General features: G+C 34.1%; 1 protein-coding gene across 3 annotated transcripts in view; it reads right to left on the reverse strand.

Annotated features, from left to right (window-relative positions):
- The window catches only part of WASHC4 (WASH complex subunit 4), a 60,857-nt gene that overhangs the window by 17,843 nt on the left and 21,762 nt on the right, over window positions 1-21,252 (reverse strand). For all 3 annotated transcript variants that reach the window (XM_012469191.2, XM_064379901.1, XM_012469193.2), the window contains 12 exons: window positions 16,863-16,989; window positions 12,649-12,774; window positions 10,240-10,347; window positions 9,589-9,735; window positions 9,395-9,474; window positions 8,080-8,185; window positions 7,457-7,573; window positions 6,248-6,416; window positions 5,797-5,951; window positions 4,227-4,301; window positions 3,607-3,711; window positions 1,402-1,536 (listed from right to left, as the gene is read on the reverse strand). In XM_012469191.2, the coding sequence (XP_012324614.1) occupies window positions 1,402-1,536; window positions 3,607-3,711; window positions 4,227-4,301; window positions 5,797-5,951; window positions 6,248-6,416; window positions 7,457-7,573; window positions 8,080-8,185; window positions 9,395-9,474; window positions 9,589-9,735; window positions 10,240-10,347; window positions 12,649-12,774; window positions 16,863-16,989 (1,450 nt within the window). The remainder of the gene's footprint in view (window positions 1-1,401; window positions 1,537-3,606; window positions 3,712-4,226; window positions 4,302-5,796; window positions 5,952-6,247; window positions 6,417-7,456; window positions 7,574-8,079; window positions 8,186-9,394; window positions 9,475-9,588; window positions 9,736-10,239; window positions 10,348-12,648; window positions 12,775-16,862; window positions 16,990-21,252) is intronic.

Here is a 21,252-nt window from a genome sequence, read left to right on the forward strand (position 1 = left end):
ATTTCGCTATGGGAAAATTCAGCCTAGAAGGTGAAAGGACAACAGCATTTTTTTTTGAAACAGAGTCTTGCTCTGTCGCCAAGGCTGGAGTGCACTGGCACAATCTCGGCTCACTGCAACCTCCACCTCCTAGGTTCAAGTGCTTCTTGTGCCTCAGTGATATAGTTTGACTTTGTCCCCATCCAAATCTCAACTAAATTGTAGTTCCCCATGTGTCCTGAGATGGACCAGTTAGAGATAACTGAACCATGGTGGTAGTTTTCCCTACCCTGTTCTAGTGATAGTTCTCACAAGATCTGATGGTTTTATAAGGGGCTTCCCCCTTCACTGGGCACTCATTCTCTCCCGTGTCACCCTGTGAAGATATACCTTCTTCCATGATTGTAAGTTTCTTGAGGCCTCCCCAGCCATGCAGAACTGAGTCAATTAAACCTCTTTCTGTTATAAATTACCCAGTCTCAGGTATTTCTTCAGAGCAGCATGAGAATGGTCAATACACTCAGCCTCCTGAGCAGCTAGGACTACGGCATGGGCCACCATGCCTGGCTAATCTTGGTATTTTTAGTAGAGATAAGTTTTGCCATGTTGCCCAGGCTGGTCTCAAACTCCTTGCCTTAAGTGATCCACCCACCTAAGGCCTCCCAAAGTGCTGGAATTACAGGAATGAGCTACTGTGCCCAGCTAACAACATTCATATAAATTATCAGCAGGAATATCAATTGTGCAGTATTTCTGGACTGCTAGGCAATATGTACCAGAATTTTAAATGTTCATATTCTTTGTCCTAGAAATTTCTCTTTAAGGAAGTTTTCAGAAACTTGCTATCTACAGAGATAGATGTGTAAAGATGTTACTTAGCACTGCTTCTAAGAGGGAAAATTAGAAAAGCCTAAATATTGGTCAACAGAAAAGGGTTAAATAAGGTTATGTAAGTTATGATATACACGGATGTATCCTATCAACTCTTAGAATGAAGCAGATCTGTATGTACTGACATGTGATGAGCACGGTGCAAAATGCTATATATATTACTTCATTTTAACTATCAATATATGTGTATAAATATATATGTTTATACACAAAGCTACCTGAAAGCCATCGCACTACATTTTTAGCAACTGCCTCCAGAAAATGGAATTGAAAGAAAAATGAAGGTGGATATTCAATTTATTCACTCTGTATTATTTAAATGTTTAAAAATAAGCATAAAATAAAGTATCATCTGGCTACATTGATCATTTAACTTTTTTCTTACCTTAAGCGTACAGATAATGCAGAGTAAGAAAATATAGGGAAAATAAAACTAAAACCCCAAGAGGTCTAAGTAATGCATTTTAGCATAAATAATTGCCATATACTCAATAGCTGAAACAAACACTTTAAAAAGAATAGGTAGCCTACCTTATGATCATTTTGGTCCTTAATTTCCCTGAAAAATCGAATATCTTTAATCAATCTGGATTTGATGTGTTCATCATACATAAATTGGCTAAATATATAGAACTTCTTTTTCAAAAACTGGTAGGTGAAATTAACCTATAAAATTAAAATTCAAAAAGTTAAAAAACAATATAAATATTCAAATCAATTCGTATCAGTTTTATTGTATAATAATTACCTATTTATACTACCTATAAAGTACTAATTATAAAGTCTATTCCATATTGGACCTGAAAATACCTAAAGTTTTTTATTGCTCAAATTCATAAAACTTTCAGCTCCTCTGACGTATTTTTACTAAAAAAGAAAAAAAAGAGAAAAAAGTGGAAAACATTCTCATGATAGGACGAAGAGCTATAGTGAGAATCACAAAACTAGACTGAAGACCTTAGTTTTTAAGCCATCGTCCAGTCATAAGTTTCTATGTTTCTCCATCAATAAGATTATTTATTGCTAATCTCCAGGTCTAGAGCGATAGTAAACATGATGCTCTCTGAACTTTCCTGAAGATACCACACATTTGATTATCTATCCATAAATATTTCTGATCACCTCTTATGCGCAAGGCAATGTGCCTTCTCCTATGCTACACATGGTCCTTGTCTTCACGAAGTTTATATTCTAGAACAGGTGACAAACATTTTAAACAAGTATTGTTAAATAAATTATTAAACCTCTACTGCAATAATTTCTAAAAATATTAAGTATGTGTGTGCTTTAAGAATAAATAACAAAAGGCCCTGACCTACACTCAGAAAATCCTAAGAAAGTGAGGTATGAGCTGAGATTAAAGTCAAAATAGCACAATAAAATTAATTCTAATCTACAGATGAAAATCGCATAAGATTAATTCCAACCTACAGATGAAAACCCTAAATTCATTTCCATCCCCACCCACTCTCAAGTATTACTAATGATTCTGACAAATTTGTACCCTTTTTACTCAGTATTCATTTACCCAATTATGGAAATGGATGATTTTCGAGAACTTATCTTGTACCTTAAACACTATACTACTCTTTGTTTTTTCTTTTGCTTTTTTTTTAATCTCCTTGGCAGTCTTTTTTTTTAATACCTTCCATTCTTAATAGTGGGTAACTATTCTGCCATCCTCTGATTTCTATGATCATTTCAACAACAGACATCATTAATCTACATTCATTGGTGTAATTAACTAATGAACATCTATATGCCTGTGATTACTGTGAAAGCAGGAAATGTTTTTCTCACACTAGTGCCCAGCACAGTGCCTGACACATAAAATACATTCATATCTGTTACATGAACATTTGATAGATGACAGAAGTCAACGAAGATCTTACTCTCAAAAGTTTAGAGTTTTATTTATCCTCAAAAGGTGCAAACATGATCATTACATGGATAACTCCTTATTTTCAATTTAAAATTGTATGTTTCACTTCTATATTGATAACCACTATAATGGAGCTCCAATCATATCATTGGCTCAAAATCTTCAATGCTTTCTCACTGTATACTAAAATGATCCCAAGTTAACTTTCCGTTTTCTCCCAGTTCCCTACTCCAAACATGTTTAATAATATTGTACTACTTAAGCATTCACAGTCTTCTCCCCTAAAGGAGAAATTAATTGTGCACTGAAAACTGCGTAAATTCAAAGACTTCTCTTTTTCTACAGAGGGAAAAACAGCATAAGAATTCAAATGACTCCTTCAAGTGAATGCCCATTTCTAAGAAGATTCAATGTATTTTTAGTCAGATTGGGTATCAAATAACTAGTAACCCCTGCACCAAAAAGGGCATAAATAACATTAAATAAATTACTATCAATTATTCACTTTCAAAAGTAAACATTCAGAAATCACAGAATCAACAGATAAACATATATTTATGTGTGCACACACATATATTAATGTGCTGATGTCCTCAAATATCTAATGCTATTTATAATGATGGCTCTGAGGTGGTAAGCTATCCTAAAGTGTCTTTTGTATCACAGCTCCCATCACATCCAACACACTTTTAGCACCAGATATTTTAATTATTGCCAACCAGAAAAAAAATGGAAATTCATGTGAAATATAAACTAGTAGTGTACATTTCCCAGAATATTCTCTGTGAAAACCATCTTCCAAACTATTAAACAGGGGTCTATTACCCACCCAACCCCCAAAGAAAAGTTCTTACGGTTGTATTCATAATTCCCGTGCCATGTGTTCGAATTGAATTAGCAATATGCCGAATATTAATAGTATTCAAATGCTTGTTATTGCTTGTTCGTTCAATAAAAATCTGCAATGAAACAAATTTATGCTTATAACAACACAACATATAGCAAACACTGGTCAAACAGTTATCCAAAGATAATTTTAGAATCTATTTCATTAAGGAGAATTTAATTGAAAATGTATTCAGGAAGACAGTAGAGGTGAGTATCCTTAATCAGAAAATCTGAAATCCAAAATGGTGCAATGAGCATTTTCTTTGAGTGTCATGTTGGTCATCGGAAAGTTTATGATCTGGAGCATTTCAGATTTTGAATTTTCAGATTAGGAATGCTGAACTGGTAAGTATTATACAAATGTTCCAAATTCCAAAAAAATTTGAAGTTCAAAACACGTCTTGTCCCAAACATTTCAAATAAAGGATACTCAAACTGTACAATCAAAGCAAAGAAATAAATAAGGTCCCTAAAACAATTATTTTTTGTTACCTTTAATTTTCACCCATGAGAATCAATTCCTTGCCCCTCAGCCTTCCCACTGTATATCCACTCACATTAAAAAAAATTTCTAAACCCTACTCACCTGATTGTTGAGATTATAGAGGTATCGGGACACAAATATATGAATGTTTCTCATAATTTCTAAAACATCAAGTCCCTATAACATAATCCACAGAAAAGTTTTATTATAATTCATTAAAATAATCAGTTAAACTTTATCTGCATAGTGACTTACTGATTATATTGTTTCTTAATATTTTTAAGTTATTTTGAAGAACTATATAAAAGGTATTACCAAAGGTTTAAAGACAATCAAGACTATCTCCTTAGGGAAACCTGGCTGCTTATTACTTTATCTTTTGCATAGACAGAAACAGTTAAGTTTAAATATTCAAAGATCCATGACCCACAGTCATCTCCCACCAGCTTTGAGAATATTTGTCTCTTCAACAATCTTCTCTACGTCTTTTTCCTACAAAGTAAACTAATGGCCAGATTTTAAAAGGTAGTCAGGATATGTTGTGACATTTATAAAATACATACTATTTTTCAGGTAGTTTGCAAGTTTCCTTATATGTAATTCTAAAATATGAGGTATAATTCTTCTAAATTTCACAAGTAACAAAAATGAAGTTTCGAAAATTCTCTGAGGCAAAACAGCTATGAAGCAGCAGGACCTTGGGATTTTAGAAAGTCTAATTCCAAATTGTTATGCTTCTTTTGATCACAACAGACCACTTTTAAAGTACAAGTTATCTATTAATCCTTCATTCTTCAGATATTACTCTAACACCCAATGGTACCATATAAATGGTTCCATAGCCTTTTCTAATTAGGGCTCAAAGTAGCATCACAATATCTTTTTAAGTTTTTATTATAACTTTTATCATATTCTAATCTAAAAGTTAGTTTACACATATTTTCCTCCCACTAAACTGTACATGAGCTGGGACTGTTTCCATTTATCTTTGTATTCCTAAATATAGTTCAGTGAATGAATGAAAGAATATATGATCTAATGCTAGAAATAATCCCTACATGCAGCAAGATAAAGGGAAAACTAGAATCCTCAAATTTTAGAACTGAATAAATGTTTTTTGGTAAATGTTATCTGGATCATCTTAGAAAGAACTCCATGCAAATTATCTGATAACATAAATTATTACATTCATGAGATACTGCCACACTGTACATTAACTAATTGAATTAACAAAGCTCAATGTTTTCCTATACTCCTCATTTTAAGAACAAACACATTTGTAAATTTAAATTTAACCATTTTTCCTAAGATATTAAATTTTATATACTATAACCAGGATTAGAATTCTTAACTGTGACTTTGATTGAACTTCTTAAAATTCTACAGAAGTCACCTCACTATCCTAGTGTGTTCCAAAAAGCTATATATATATATCAAATGCTCAAACAGAAGGCTGAATGTAAGCAGGATGCCAGTGGTAAATTCCTTCATAAAGCAATTTAGTAGCATCTAATTTTTTACTGTTGTCATGTATAAGATTTTATATGGCAAATTTCTTAAAAAATAAACACATACTAAATGAAGCAGAAAAAAAAAAAAGACTTCCTTAAAAAATACTGTTATGGTCGAGAGTCAGAGTATGCTAAAAAAAAAAAAACATTTTATACTATACCTGTTCCAAAGTCTGACTGGGAAGATGTGCCTCTGTCATAAACAGTCCATAACGCTGAGTAGCTAAGTTTCTCATCTCACTATAAGTGGCCCAGTCATGAAGGGCTACTGTTGTTAAATTGTAGAAAGTCTTGTCTAGGTAGTGAGTTACATAAGCTACAAAAAACAAAAACAAAACAAACAAAAAAAAAAAACCTCAATTTATGAAACAGTAGAAAAGAGAAATGAAACTAAAAAGGAAAAAAAAACTTGTCCTTGAACATCAGATTTGTTCCTCTAAAATAAGATATTAAGAAATACAAATGAGAAAAGAAACAAAAAGTAATTAAAGAATAATAATACTATAATATAAAATTTAAATATACCCTCAAAGTTTTGTTTCTTTAATAGTATGGCAAAAAAAAAAAAAAAAATAGAGAATATGACTCTAAGAAGGAAAGCAAAAGACTCACCCCGAATGTTAATGAAACGATTGAAAAACCGAATCGGATTCAGAGAGAAAAAAAGAGCCAGGTCTTTCATGCCAACTTTGAAAGGGTTGCGGTCATCCAGCTTTAAATGAGTATGCACAGAAAGTCGCAGATCCTTCTCTATTTCTTTGCATAATTTATCCAGCAAATGCTATTCACAAAAGATTGATACTTTAATTTTTCAAAATGATACTGCAATTGTATTGTTACCCTACATGTCTATGGTCCACTTTAAATCAAGAGGTTTTTTGGTTAGAAGCAGTTACCTAAATTCTAAGTTTTTATTTTCATTAATGCCTTAAGTTTAATATTCTTGAAAAGAAAATCTAAAACTAATGATTGATGGCGCCATTATAAAAAACATGAATATGCAACTTAAAGCATAAAATTTATGGAAACCAGCAACAAAGGAGGAAAGGTCATGAGGACATGCAAGACAGGAAAGAAAAAAACGCTTCCCTGTAATAACCATTGAAAAAATTACAAAATTCACTGTGCTAAAGGTAATAAAATTAATCATCTTTTCTGGTCTACCAAGGAGTTCTATGACTAGCCAGGCATGTATTTTATTTTCTAAATAAGAATATTTAATACAAGAAATTATAAAAAGTTTTTCACAATTTCATCAAACCCAAGTAGGATTATATTGTAAAATTTCCTCATTTTTAATTCCTCCCTCCTAATAAAAATATTGCTAAATGGAAATTTAATGTTAAAGATATCAGTGTTTATAATACATAATTCCTTAAAAAAAGGAGGAGCATGCATATTGGGTTCAAATTACTTTCATTACACACTAAGCCTTTTAAATAGACAATTTCCTTCTCTTAGGAGCTCTGTAAATAAAATTCAGTAAAATGTTAATAGTTAAGTTGCTTTAACTGGACCATCAGCAGGACTCAACATTCAAACCTATTTCACATTTGCATTCTTCTAATAAACAACTTTAAATTAAAGTATCTATTTACAAAAGTAAATCTAAAATTTCCTAATTCCTAGTCTGATTTCTAAATTAGGAATTACAGACCAATTAGCATAACAGTGATACTATAACTAAAAATAGTTCCTTGTTCTACCCAGCAGTATATAAATAATTTTAACTCACTGATAGTCTGCTTCAATCAAACATGTTTTTCAAACTACTATATTCCAAACGTGTTTTAAGCTTTTCAATCTCAAATATGATGTTACCTCATTTAAAATTTCCATAATTTCCTTGTCATAGCAATCCAGAAGTATCTCATAGGACGCTAAATGCCTTGCATGCATCATAGCAGGTACACAGTCGCGCAAAGCACTGAACATGTACTAAGAAGAAAATTAAAATGTACATGAATTTAGAAAAACCAAGTCTCTAATCTAAACAATATTACAGAAGTTAATTATCTTGAAAGGCAAAACCTCAATCTGAAGGAAAAATGATTTTTCACAACTGTCTTAACTAAGAAAAAGAACCTAAAGCATGTAATTTAACTAAATATACCGAAAAAGCACAATCACTAATCCTTTCCTATCTAGTGCATTCAAATATACTTATTTCCAAAAAGAAAGAAAAATTCAAATATTTTTTTCTCATTATAATTTGCTGATGAGTAAATGTCAGACTACTAAGACAAACTAAAATTAAGTGAAATGAAAATGATTAAGAACATGAAGAAATTAAATATATTAATGTTAACTTCATTTACAATAACATAAAATTTAACTACAGGCTATAAACACTGAATATGCAGTTTACAAAAGTCAATTATAAAATAGTTTATAAAGTGACTTTTAAAATGATGGGGTTATTCTTTATACTATTCTTTACTTACATGTAATCTGGCTGCATCAACAGCATTTTCATATACATCATCTAAATAAATTGGGAAGACAGCTCGATGCCAGTATAAAAAACAACAGTCACATTGTGTTTGGACTCTACAATGTAAAATAGTAATCAGTCACATCAAAACTGAAGAATCTCAAAACAATATGAAAGGAGCGACATCTACTACAAGAGTTGTATCTTACACATTTTGCATTCCTACATCACTTAACACAACATAATATAGAAAATTCACAAAAGAAATACTATCGAAATGAAACAAAGGTAACAAACACTCCAAGACCTCACGTTGTCAGAATTCTGCACATATGCTTTAGTTGTAAACCATACTTGAAAAATGATATGCATAATATTCCAATAGAAGAGTTTAAAATAAACTTATTTATTTATCATTTTTGGTTTTGGTAAATAAAAATAAATAAATTCATTTTCAATATTATTTGCTATGACTAGACTTAAATACTTGCATCACATGCTCCATTTTCCCTGACCCTAAGCTGGAAAGCAAAAGCTTTAAAAAAAAAAAAAAACTGTCACCAAACGAACAAAAAAAAACAAACCCCACACTTAACATGTCTATCATCTTTGCCAAGTGACTATTTCACACCTTAGAGGGCAACAGAATGATCATTAAATATCTTATAATGAAGAAGGTTCAATATTTCTTCCAAGAGCGGAAAATTAAATTCCACTAAAGAAAAATGTCAGCTTCTCAAAACAACAAAAAATAAGTTATGAATACTAAATGGAAATTGTGCTGTAACCTTAATTCAGCTGGAAATAAAAATTCAAAAGACCTATTTCCCTTCAAGAAACTTACTGCTTACTCAACAAAAAGAAAACAAGAAAACCAGACGTAGCTACAAAAATAAGCCTTCCAAAAACTAATTCAACAACATAATTCAAATTCATGTCTGAAAATAAAATTACAGAACACTACATATCATGGACCTCTAAGTCTCACACAAATAGATGAAGCTGTGTTATAAAGCAGCAATTTAAGTCCACTAAAGATACCCAACATAATAATCACAATATGCATCAGAGTCTGCCAGATGCTCTGAGGTTGCACTGCTATTTCTCATGTGAGGTTTTCTAGGGGCTACATGCTTCCTGTAAAAGCAAAGCTAAATAAATATGATCCTTAGTCACAGTCTCATTTCAGTCACGCTAAAGAAGTTACAGAAAGGAACTAATGCTCTATCTAGATTTTATTTCTTCTCTTGCTATGCTAAAAAGAAAATCAATGTTTCTATTAACCCTGTCTTTAGAGTACTACAGCATATCCCAGTCCTACTTACCGTTCTCTAAGTTCACTGATAAGATCCAGTTTTTTCATGACTACTTGAAGTGGAAAGAGTTCTTCATCTTTAAATGTTTTCTATCAGGGATGGGGAAAAGAAGAGAAGTTGCAGTCAAAGGTTTCTAGGGTCAATAACAAGGGAACTGTGAAATCTCAGATCTCATTTCTGTTCCATAATAGCAATACCCTTACCATCTGTGTGCCAACACTTAGTGCCAAAGAAACAATAAGTCGCCGTTGCTTTGTGCTTGGTCCATTTAGAGTGTTTTCAGCCAAAACCAGAGCAGAGAGCACATCAAGACGCTGTTCACTGTATTTTTTGTCAGAAATCACTCTTTTCTTAAAAACAGAACAGGAAAACTATTCATTTTGTTTCTGAGGCAGTAACAAAAGACTCAGAAGAAAAACGTCTTATCTTTTCCATGATTCAATTTAAGAGAGCATATACAAATATTTTCCCCATTGAGCTTCTAATAATATTTTATACTTTACTTATATAATGTGATCCCTTAGTACTCTCAGAAACAGCAAATGTATAAGGCATACTTTAATATTTCCATATTAATTTAATAAGAAATCATTTTTTTAAATGATGCATCAATTTCAAAAGTGCAAACAATGTCTTTTTTTAAGAAGCGTATTAATGTATTACATGCTGCAATTTCACAGAAAAGATAATGCCAATAACTCGAAGTAAAAACTGTAAAATATGGAGATAAATAACCAAGCATATTATGTTTGAAGGAATGGAGTAAACAGTTTAAACCAGAAAACATACAAAACTACAGAAGAACAAACAAAAAAGATAACATAATTATACTAAATACATAATTATTTGCATACCTTGGCCACAGAAATAGAATTAAGAGCCTGATGCTGAAGGTGCTGCGTTATATGTGAAACTGAATCAGCAACAACAATGCTTCTCCTGTAGAACATATGCTCTATTGCCTAAAAAGAATCAGAGATAATTTTGTAACAATCAAAACTTTTAGGCAAAATTATAGAAGAACTTTATGACCTTAGGATAGGAAAGGGATTTGTAAATGAGATACAAAAAAATCTTACAGGCCGGGCGCAGTGGCTCACACCTGTAATCCCAGCACTTTGGGAGGCTGAGGCGCACAGGTTACAAGGTCAGGAGTTCGAGACCAGCCTGGCTAACACAATGAAACCCTGTCTCTCCTAAAAAATAAAAAAATTAACTGGACATGGTGGCATGCACCTGTTATCCCAGCTACTTGGGAGGCTGAGGCAAGAGAATCACTTGAACCTGGAAGGCAGAGGTTGTGGTGAGCTGAGATGGCGCCACTTTATTCCAGCCTGGGCAACACAGCGAGACTCCATCTCAAAAAACAAAAAATCTTACAAAGTAAATATAGGGCTGATAAATTCAACTATACTAAAATTAAGAACTTCTGTTCACCAAAAGTCACTATAAAGAAAATAAAAACGCAAGCCGATGTATCACAAAATATCTACCAGGTACAAGGGAATAGTGTTCAGGATATAAGAAGACCAAAATGAATGAAAGATTTTGTTTTTTAAAGGCACACAATCCAATAAAAAAAAATGAAAAGACATGAACAGATTTTTCACAAAAGAAGAAACACAGTTAATAAATAGTTGAAAGGATATTTACCATCACTAACAATCAGGGGTTAAATACTAAAAATCATAATCAAAACCAATTATACTCACTAATTTACCAAAAAAAAAAAATGAAGTTCAATAATACTAGTGTTGGCCAATTGGAAATATAATTTTATTTCTAATGTAATTTTTTAATGTATTATGGGAGGCATATACATATATATATATATGTATATATATTCTGTATCTAGAGAGACAATGTGACATCATCTTGAAAAGCTGCACATATGCATAAGATACAATCTAGTAAACAACTTTTAGGTATATAATTCCTTAGAAAAACTCTTGCACAAGTACACCAAGAAACACATACAAGAATGGCAGCATTGTTTATGATACAAAACTGGAAATAACCCAGAGTCTATCCACAGGAAAGCTATACAACAATGAAAATGGATGCGCTACTCATCCTAACATTGATACACTCAAATACAAAATGCTGAGTAAAAAACACAACACTGAATAAAAAAGCCAATCAGAAAATACATAAAATACTACTCCACTAATATAAACTTCAAAAACATACATAACAATTAATGTTTTATAGATTCATCTGTATTTGGTAAGCTAACAAGAAAAACAAGGAAATAATAAATATTAAATTCAGGACAGTAGTTTCCTCTGAGGTGGACAGGTTGAGATGCAATTAGGAAGAGACACACAGAGTGCTCTGAAAATACTGGTAACATTCTATTTCTTAAGGGGGACAGTGGGTATTTAGGTGTTTATCATTATTTTTTAAACTATGCTTATGTATTACATATATATTCTAAGACACACATATGCTCTTCTATATTTATATTTCATAATAAATCTAACATATAATAATATATCTATTAACAAATAATATAAAGAAAAATAAATAGCCTTATGTTAACTAACTTCATATGCATGTAAACACTATAATGGATAATGTTAGATAAGTTTTTTTTGTTTGTTTGTTTGTTTTTTTGAGATGGAGTTTTACTCTTGTTGCCCAGGCTGGCATGCAATGGCGCGATCTTGGCTCACTGCAACTTACGCCTCCTGGGTTCAAGCGATTCTCCTGCCTCAGCCTCCTGAGTCGCTGGGATTACAGTCATGTGCCACCATGCCAGCTAATTTTGTATTTTGAGTAGAGATGGGGTTTCACTATGTTTATCAGGCTAGTCTCAAACTCCTGACCTCAGATGATCCACGCACCTCAGCCTCACATAGTGCCGGGATTACAGGTGTGAGCCACCATGCCTCGCGACAAGTATTTTTTTTTTTAACTCATGCAACGTTTTTAAAACTTCCATGAGTAAAACTTTACTAATAATATTAAAGCTAACTTTTCCAATTTCTTTCTTTTCTCATTACATTAACTTTTTTTTTTTACTAAGTCTGCACTGCACAGATTAGCTTTATTTAATAAAGCTTAAATACAATGACCACTCTTAAGTAGTTACTCAGAAATTTCTTTAAATGGCTAGTTCCTTTATTCAGCTGAGAGATAAGTACTTTCTTATAATTTTTTGTTCTCACATAATCATGTAGTCAAATCTTACAAGATTATCCAAATTTAAGCCCGGGTCATTTTTCAATTATGATGGCAAAGCATAATAATCTAAAACCTACCTTGAGAAGTTCAATGAGTCTGCACAATGCCTTAACTGAGGTTTTGGTCATTGGTTTTTGCATGGACATGTAGAGATTCATTGTGGTTTTAATAATGGTACTAATACTATATGCATATAAGAAGCCCTGTAAAGAAAAACATCGATTACAATCACAAGGAAAATTTTCTTCAAGATTTCATTATCTATGTAACAGATGCTATTCCTCAACTTACCAATAACTAATGTTTCTAAAGTTCATTTTAAAGCCAACTCTTAAGATTTGGAAACTCTTCCTCACAGAGACAGTGTTATACATGGTGGTTAAGTTTCAAAGCAGCCCTTAACCGTTTATTTATTCCGTACTGTCAAAATAATACCAGAAGTTTAGTACTGTCAAAATAATAGTGTATACTCGAAGTTTAAGAATCTATCCCTTAAAAAAGCTTTGAGTGAAACAATTTGGATGTTAGAAGGGTATCTATTCATCCTTATCTTACCTGCCAAGAAAGAGAATAAAGACTCCTATCTGTTGCCAATTAAGGCAAGAGCTGAGGACTCTAAGGAGTTACAAATTGAAATATAAAGAGAAAGAGACCTGCTCTGTAGTCAATACAGATATGCACAGAAATTTCTGAGTTCCAAGCCAACTCCCCCATTCCTCACACCTAGACCAATCCCCACAGTCCATCTGCTATCTTGTCCTTGCCTAGTTTGGTGCTAATTAGGCTTTCTCTCCTTCCAACCCAATGAGAACAGATTCTCCCCTCCCTTTCTATTCATGATGAAAGCCAGTCTTGTGAGGTGTTAAAAATCTTTTAATGGTATTAAACTCAGGAAAACAGTGGAATAAGAAAACAGGAAAAAAGGGATATTACTTCTCAAATATATTTTCATTTAAAAAAGGGACACACAGAAAGACAAAGATAATGATGGAGATTCTTTGGGTCTATAAAGGTCCCAAAAGAGACATACGTACAGTTTAGGAATTAACCTTAACTATGTTATTGTAGATACATTCAACGAGGTAGGTTAGAAGCTATATGCCAGTGTTCCTCAAACTTTTCCTCCTGTCCCACCACATGTGAAAGTATTCTCCCATCAGAAACAGCAGCTCACTAAAGGAATGATACTGAGCACAAAGTAGGAGTTCCTCTGAACCACTCACAAAGTTTCTCTGTGGCAAAGAGACATGCTAAATTAAGAAAATGAAAAAATCAAAGACAGGATAGCACCCTAAGAAAGGTGACAGTAAGTCCAAAGCTTGGCACATGCATGCAGAAAGAGCCACAAGTTTTACCTTGTTGGCTACAGGACTATTACATCAAACCCTACCCTAGTGTAGCCGCAGGAAAAATTAAAAAGCACAAATAAGGAAAGCAAAAATCTAACTTTAAGGCAGAAAAGGGAGGCTTCCCTTTGTTAGGGGGACTTGAATTCAGTACAGAACTCCAGGGCCCATATTACCTCATTCCCAGATAGCCATTAACTTGTGTTGAAATCTAAATTGTGGGGGAGAGGGTAGTCTGGACTCTATATCAGTTAATGATAGAATAAATAATTTAGACCAGCCTTCCCACTGAGAACAACTAGAAAATCTGGGCAAAACGGTTTTTAAAATGCCTCACAGGGTATCAAAGAGGATTCAAAAAAATAAGAAAATAAAAGGCCAAGATCTGGAAGAAGACAGAAACTTAGAGAAGTGAGCCTGGCATTCAGGATTGCTTTCTCTTAGAGCATCTGCCTTAAAGACAAAAGCCAAACATATCTTTCAATACCATCTCACAGGGAAGGGAGATTAAAAATAGGAGCTCGAGGCTCATCAAGGAGGTTAGCATCTAAGTTAGCATCCTGAAGGATTACCCACCAAAAAATAAGGGTGAATTCAACAACCACCACAGGATCAAAATCCTGCTTCAAATCATCTTGATCTCTGACTAGGTTGATGTAACCTGGGTTGCTAACTGTCCAAGACTAGCTTGTACAAAAGCAAATACAAATCCCTTCTGGAGGGAGAAAATATCCAGATCCTCAAATTACATCGACAGCTTTTCATATACAATGTGTGGCATTCTATAAAAAATAACCAGGTAGGCTGGACGTGGTGGCTCTCACCTGTAATCCCAGCACTTTGAGAAGCCAAGGCAGGAGGATCATGAGGTCAGGAGTTTGAGACCAGCCTGACCAACATGGTGAAACCCTGTCTCTACTAAAAATACAAAAATTAGCCAGGCGTGGTGGCACGTGCCTCTAATCCCAGCTACTCGGGAGGCTGAGGCAGGAGAATCACTTGAACCCGGGAGGCAGAGGTTGCAGTGAGCCAAAATCACACCACTGCACTCCAGCCTGGGCAACAGTGCAAAACTCCATCTCAAAAAAAGAAAAAAAAAAACCAGGTATATCAAGAGATAAGAGATGTACAAAAACAAAAGAAACAACAAATAAGAGAGATATCCAAATACTGAAATTATCAGACATGTGCTTCAAAATAATTAAGCTGAATGTGTTAAAGGAAATAAAACACAAAATCAAGTATCTCAGAAGAGAACTGTAAACTATAAAAAAGAAGCCAACTCAAAAGTAAAATTATTAAAATTTAAAACTCAGTAGATGAAGTTAACAGCAGATTAGAGATAGATGAAGAGAGAATTAGAACAGAGAAAATAGGAAAGAAGTAATGCTTGAACAGTTAATGGTAAAGAATATTCCATGCATTCAAGAAGCTCTATTGATCCCAAAGTAGCACAAACGCACAAAGAAAAACCACACCTAGGGGCATTGCAATAAAACTGCTCAACACCAAAAAGTAAGGAAAGATACATATTTTAAAAGCAACAAACCTACAGCTGACTTCTTAACAAAAACAAAGGAAACCAGAAAACAATAAAATGACACCTTTAAAAGGTAGAGGGAAAAAAAAACCCTACCAACCTAGAATTTTAATGCAAGAAAATGACTGAAATGAAGACATATTCAGACCAAAAATGATTACAATTCCTCAACAGAGACTTGTATTAATGAAATACTAGCGGGTATTCTCCAAGTACGAAGATGAAAATTAAGAGATATAGGAAGAGTAAAAAGCGACAGAACAGGTTGCTTTTACTCTAAATGTAAAAATGTTAAAATGTCTAGAGTAACCACTAAAAGAATAGTAAAATAACAAAGAATTAACAAACTAATAGGAGGAGAAATAAAACAAAAAATACACCAAAAGAAAACAAGAAAGGAGAAGAAAAAGGACACAGAACAAGTGAGACAAATACAAAGCAACTAGTCAGGTGGTAGTTTAAAACCAAATATATCAACAATGACATAGAGAAAAAACAGTACAATGAAAAAAAACGAAGATTATCAGATTGGAGAAAAAATATATGCTACTTACAGAAGACATGCATTAAATATAAGGAGCCAGAAAGGCCAAAAGTAAAAGGATCAAAAAAGATAATACCAAGTAGACATTAATTAAAAGAAAATGATTATAGTTAGTATCACACAAAAGAGACCTACAACAAAAAGCATCACTAGAGATAACAAGGGATGTTTCTTAACAAGAAAAGGTCCAATTTACTAGGAAGACAGAACATTACTAAACATTGTATACTTAGCCTCAAAATACATAAAACAAAACTAGGATAAACAGAACAAGGATAAACAGAAAAATCCACAACAATAGTGGGAGATTCTAACACGACTCTCAGTCACTGACATACACAGACAAAATCATTAATAAATATGACCTTCTTGTCATATACAAAATGCTACAACTGACAAATACAAATTATACATTCTTTTCAAGTGTACGTGAAATTTTACCAAAGCTGACCATAGGCTAGGCCATAAAGCAAATTTCAAAATGCTAAAATTATTTAATTATTGCTACAACTCAATAATAAAATAACTAGAAAATCCTCATATATTTCAAAATTAAGAAATCTTTCAAAAAACCCACAAAGAAGTTATAATGAAAATTTTAAAATAGTTTAAAATAAATAATAAAAATACAACATATCAACTTATAGGATACAGCTAAATAGTCGTTTTGAAGGAATGTAGAGCTTTAAATGGGTTGTTAGAAAATTTAAATTAATAAGTCACACAGATACCAACATAACCAAATCAATTTGTTTTAAAAACAAAAACATACTCTATCCTTTTTCAGTTTTTTCAAAGTTTAACTTCTGTAAGTCAGATTAACAACCAAAGATTCTCCAAAGTATTGTAAAATGCAACTACCTGTATAAAAACATTACATCTGTTGGTGAGATCTTCAGCAAATTTATCCATTCTCTGCTCTTTAGATAAAATAGATTCCATTTTCATCATCCATGAGCTCACAAAGACGTAATAAGACTGTACATCTCTAACAAAGGAAAAGATTGGGATTACTCAGCAAAGAAAATTTACTTCCATTTCTTGATATTGATTGGCATACGTTATTTCACTGCAGTAGCCATTTCATCTTTCTGGTTTTCAAAAGATAGGTATCATATAGACATATATAATTTACTCATTCAACAAATAGGCCAGGCACTGTTTCTGAGAACAAAACAGTGAAATCAGCAGCAAATAAAATGAATAAAAATCCCTGCCCTCGTGATGCTTACATTCTAGAAAGGAGAGTTGTATTATAAAGAAATCAGCAAGTAAATTTTTTTAATTAATTAAAAGATACATACTACAGGAGAAATAAAAGCAGGGAAAAAAGGATAAGGACTGGGGTGGAGGTATAATTTTACATAGAGTGATCAAAGTAGGCTCATTGAGTAGGTGATTTTGAGCCAAAGTTTGAAGCAAATGAACGAGTAATTCATGCAAATACACGAGAAGTGTACAAAAGTGAATGACAAACGCAAAATCCTAAGACATTTGGAAATGTGTCTGGCTTGTTCAGGTAACAACAAAAAAGTCAGTATACCTGGAGCACAGTGAGCAGAAGGATTAGATCAGCAAGATACAGAAGGAGGGGGTGGGGGAGTAGAAAGGTGGGGAGATGGGGAAGGGATTTGTGAAAGGCCTTGCAAGGAGTAGGGATTTTGACTCTGAGAAAGACAGAAAGCCACTAGAGGGACTAAGCAAAGTAACCTGATCTAACTTTGGTTTTAAGAGGATCTGATGAGTTGAAAATAAACTACAGAAGGGGCAATGGTAAAAGCAGGAAAACCACCTAGAAAGCTACTATAATGCAGAAGAAGGAAGATGACAGCTTGAACCAGAATAAGGACAGTGGAAGTGGTCAGAAATCTGAATATAAAAGCTAATAATTATTGAATGCTTACAACAGCTACTGTTCCAAGCACTTTACACACACACATACATACACAAATCACCTCTTTCAATCCTCACATTAACCTTATGAGGTAGGTACTACAACCTCCACACAGAAGAAACTGCTACACAGAGAAGTTAAGTAGGCACCAAGATCATAAGCTCAGACAAGATTCAAGCTCACAACCAAGAAGCTTTCCCATCCCAGAAGACTAGAGCAATGCAAAATGTAATTCGCTCAACTATTCAGGATGATTACAAATACTAAATTACTCCATCAATGTTTCCCAATTCAAGCTCATTCAAGATGGGAACCTCTTTACATTCACAAACTGTTTATACTTTTTCTTTAAAAAACTTAGTATGTGGTCAAGCGTGGTGGCTCACGCTTATAATCCCAACACTTTCAGAGGTCCAGGTGGGGCAGACTGCCTGAGGTCAGGAGTTCGTGACCTGCCTGGCCGACATGCGGAAACTTCAAAAATTAGCCCGGTATGGTGGCGCACGCCTGTAGTCCCAGCTACTCCAGAGGCCGAGGCAGGAGAATTGCTTAAACCCAGGAGGTAGAAGAGGTTGCAGTGAGCTGAGATCATGCCACTGCATTCCAGCCTGGGTGGCAGAGAGAGACCCTGTCTCAGAAAAATAAAATAAAAACTTAGTATGTAAAAATGGACAATTCTCCTTTATGGAATCCAACATTACCAACTCTTTTTTTTTTAATCTTTTTTAATTATACAGGATAAAGAAATGTCCTATTCTTACAGGTCAGAATCAGCTAGAGGATAGCTCTTCAGGGCAAGGGACTGAAGACACTCAATTAAGTTTAGAATTCCACACTGAAGTCAGTGGCTAGCCATATTGCTGGGCAATCTGTCAATCTGAAGAACTCAATCTAATGAGGGATCCTGTCAAAATCTCTAATTAATGTGACTTAGGGAGGGGAAACCCTAGCACAAAATCTGAGAAAAATGGTTTCTACAAAGCCATAATTCCATTAGACAAAAAACACAAATAGTTGTACTTTGTGGCTTTGCTTCAAATGGTGCTGAAACATATTGTTTGACTCACAAATGATTCCTTTTTTTAAAGTCTGATCCTTTTTTAAAAACAGAGAGCACAGTCCTAGAGCAATGCCTCCACTTTTGAGGAGGCAGTATGATTAAGACTCAGCAGGAATCCCATGTACAGGACAGAAAAGTCATGAGCAAGGACCAGAGAAAGAGACCTAGACTAGACTATGGAACTCTTGCTGATAAGCAACTACGTCAATAACACTATGAAGAAGGCAATAATACACAGTGAATGGTATTCAGCCAACTTTAGATAAGACTATAGGATAATGCAGAGGTTTATATGTCACTTCTGCCCATCACTCTGTGATCACATCCAGATGACAATTTTTATCTCTTATAAATATATAAAAATGAAATTGCTTCAAGTTTTAAAAAGTAAGTTAACTGACAAAAGAGTACAAAAATGGTCAAGTGTCCTATTGGATTGTCAGTTTCATTTCAAAGTACAAACAGGAAAAACACCAAGGTAAAAAAACCAAATCTCCAGGCCGGGCACAGTGATTCACACCTATAATACCAGCACTTTGGGAGACAGAGGCAGGCGGATCACCTTCGGGAGTTCAAGACCAGCCTGGTTTCTCCATGTTGGTCTCTACTAAAAATACAAAATTAGCCAGGTGTGGTGGCACATGTTTGTAATCCAAGCTACCCAGAAGGCTGAGGCAGGAGAATCGCTTGAACCCAGGAGGCGGAGGTTGCGGTGAGCTGAGATGGAGCCATTACACTCCAGCCTAGGCAGCAAGAGCGAAACTCTGTCTCAAAAAAAGAAAACAAAACAAACAAATCTCCTGCCCCAACATAAAGCATTAAACAGTGTCAATGCCTGCACGTCAACATAGGGGTCTGAAACAAAGATTCAGACCTCTATCCTCCAAAGGCAGTATTTTCCAGTGTTAAAATGGTTGTGAATCAAAAGCAAAATGCGGCAATCCACAAACCTTGGACTCTAGTCAAGGAGGCAGCTAGGACACTGGCCACTTGCGATCTGGTGTATAGTGTGGGGGCAGAAAACTCTTGCTCATTGCTCTCTATTGCTCCCTCTTTACTCATGTAAACTCTCAAGCCTGATCTTGGGACACCTCTTAGGCACCCCCTCAACTTCTCTAAAATGTCAGAACAAAGCCCATGCTGATCACAACATCATCACTCTCCTGAGTTTCACTTTAGTGGAGTGAATTTTAGGTTTCTTTGACATAATTGCAAAGAGACTGAAAAAGATAACTGTGCTCTTCAGCTCCATGGAGCTCTGTAGTAAAGAATTTAGAAACCAAATTTTATCATGCAAGAAGTCTTTGAAAGTCAATTTATTCAACTGTCCACCTAATAAGACTCACTTCCCACAGATCTTGTACTGACAGTCATCTATATTCTGCCCACACAGCTTTAGTGAAGGAGACTACATTACTTCAGAGCAGCCCACACAATGCTACCTGCTGCAGAGGCACTACAACAGGACTGGCACCGGTTTGAATGCCCTCTCTGACATGGACTTAGCTGTGTGACCTGGCAAAGTTCATTTCTCTAAACCTCATTTTCTTTATCTACAAGTTGGATAAAAATAGTTTAGAGTAGTAGTTAACAGCCTGGGATGCAGAGTTGGACTGCCTGCATCTGCCACCTACTACCTACTAGTTGTTTAAACTTGGGCAAGTTTAATCTCTTTGTAGGATTTTCTCATCTATAAAATGGCAATAATAACAGTATCTACATCATACAATTTTCTGATCATCTCCTTTAATGAGATGATCAGAAAATTGTTACATGCTTTACACAAGAAAATATATTTAAAGCCATTAGCATAATGCCTGCCACAGAGTTAGGAGATTCATAATGTTGGCAATTATTTTTATATTCTTATTTTTTATTACTATCTGTCATCTTCATCTTTTGGTTTTAGTTTAGCCTACTGGAGCCACAGAGATCGAATCTGTTCCCTTTTTATTCTGAATGCCCCTCAGATATTTAAAGAAACCCACTACATCATTCCACAGATTTCTCTTTTAAAGGCCAAACTCTACAGACACTAACAAAGAGAAGATAAACAAAAAGGCATGGTTCTCAGACCTTCTGACATCCTGATCAGCTTCATCTAGGGATGCTGCAGTTCATGACCTTCTCAAAACATGGCAACCACCAAACACCAGCTATGATCTGACCAATAAGAATTCCATGGAATATACCTGGGTTATTAAATAATCTGTACAACAAACTCCCATGACACACATTTACCTATGTAACAAGCCTGCACTTTACCCTAAACTTAAAAGTATAAAAATAAAAAATAA

Source organism: Aotus nancymaae, unplaced genomic scaffold, assembly GCF_030222135.1.
Source record: "Aotus nancymaae isolate 86718 unplaced genomic scaffold, 86718_ANA_hifiasm-v0.15.2.pri h1tg000021l, whole genome shotgun sequence".
In the NCBI taxonomy this organism is placed as follows: Eukaryota; Metazoa; Chordata; class Mammalia; order Primates; family Aotidae; genus Aotus; species Aotus nancymaae.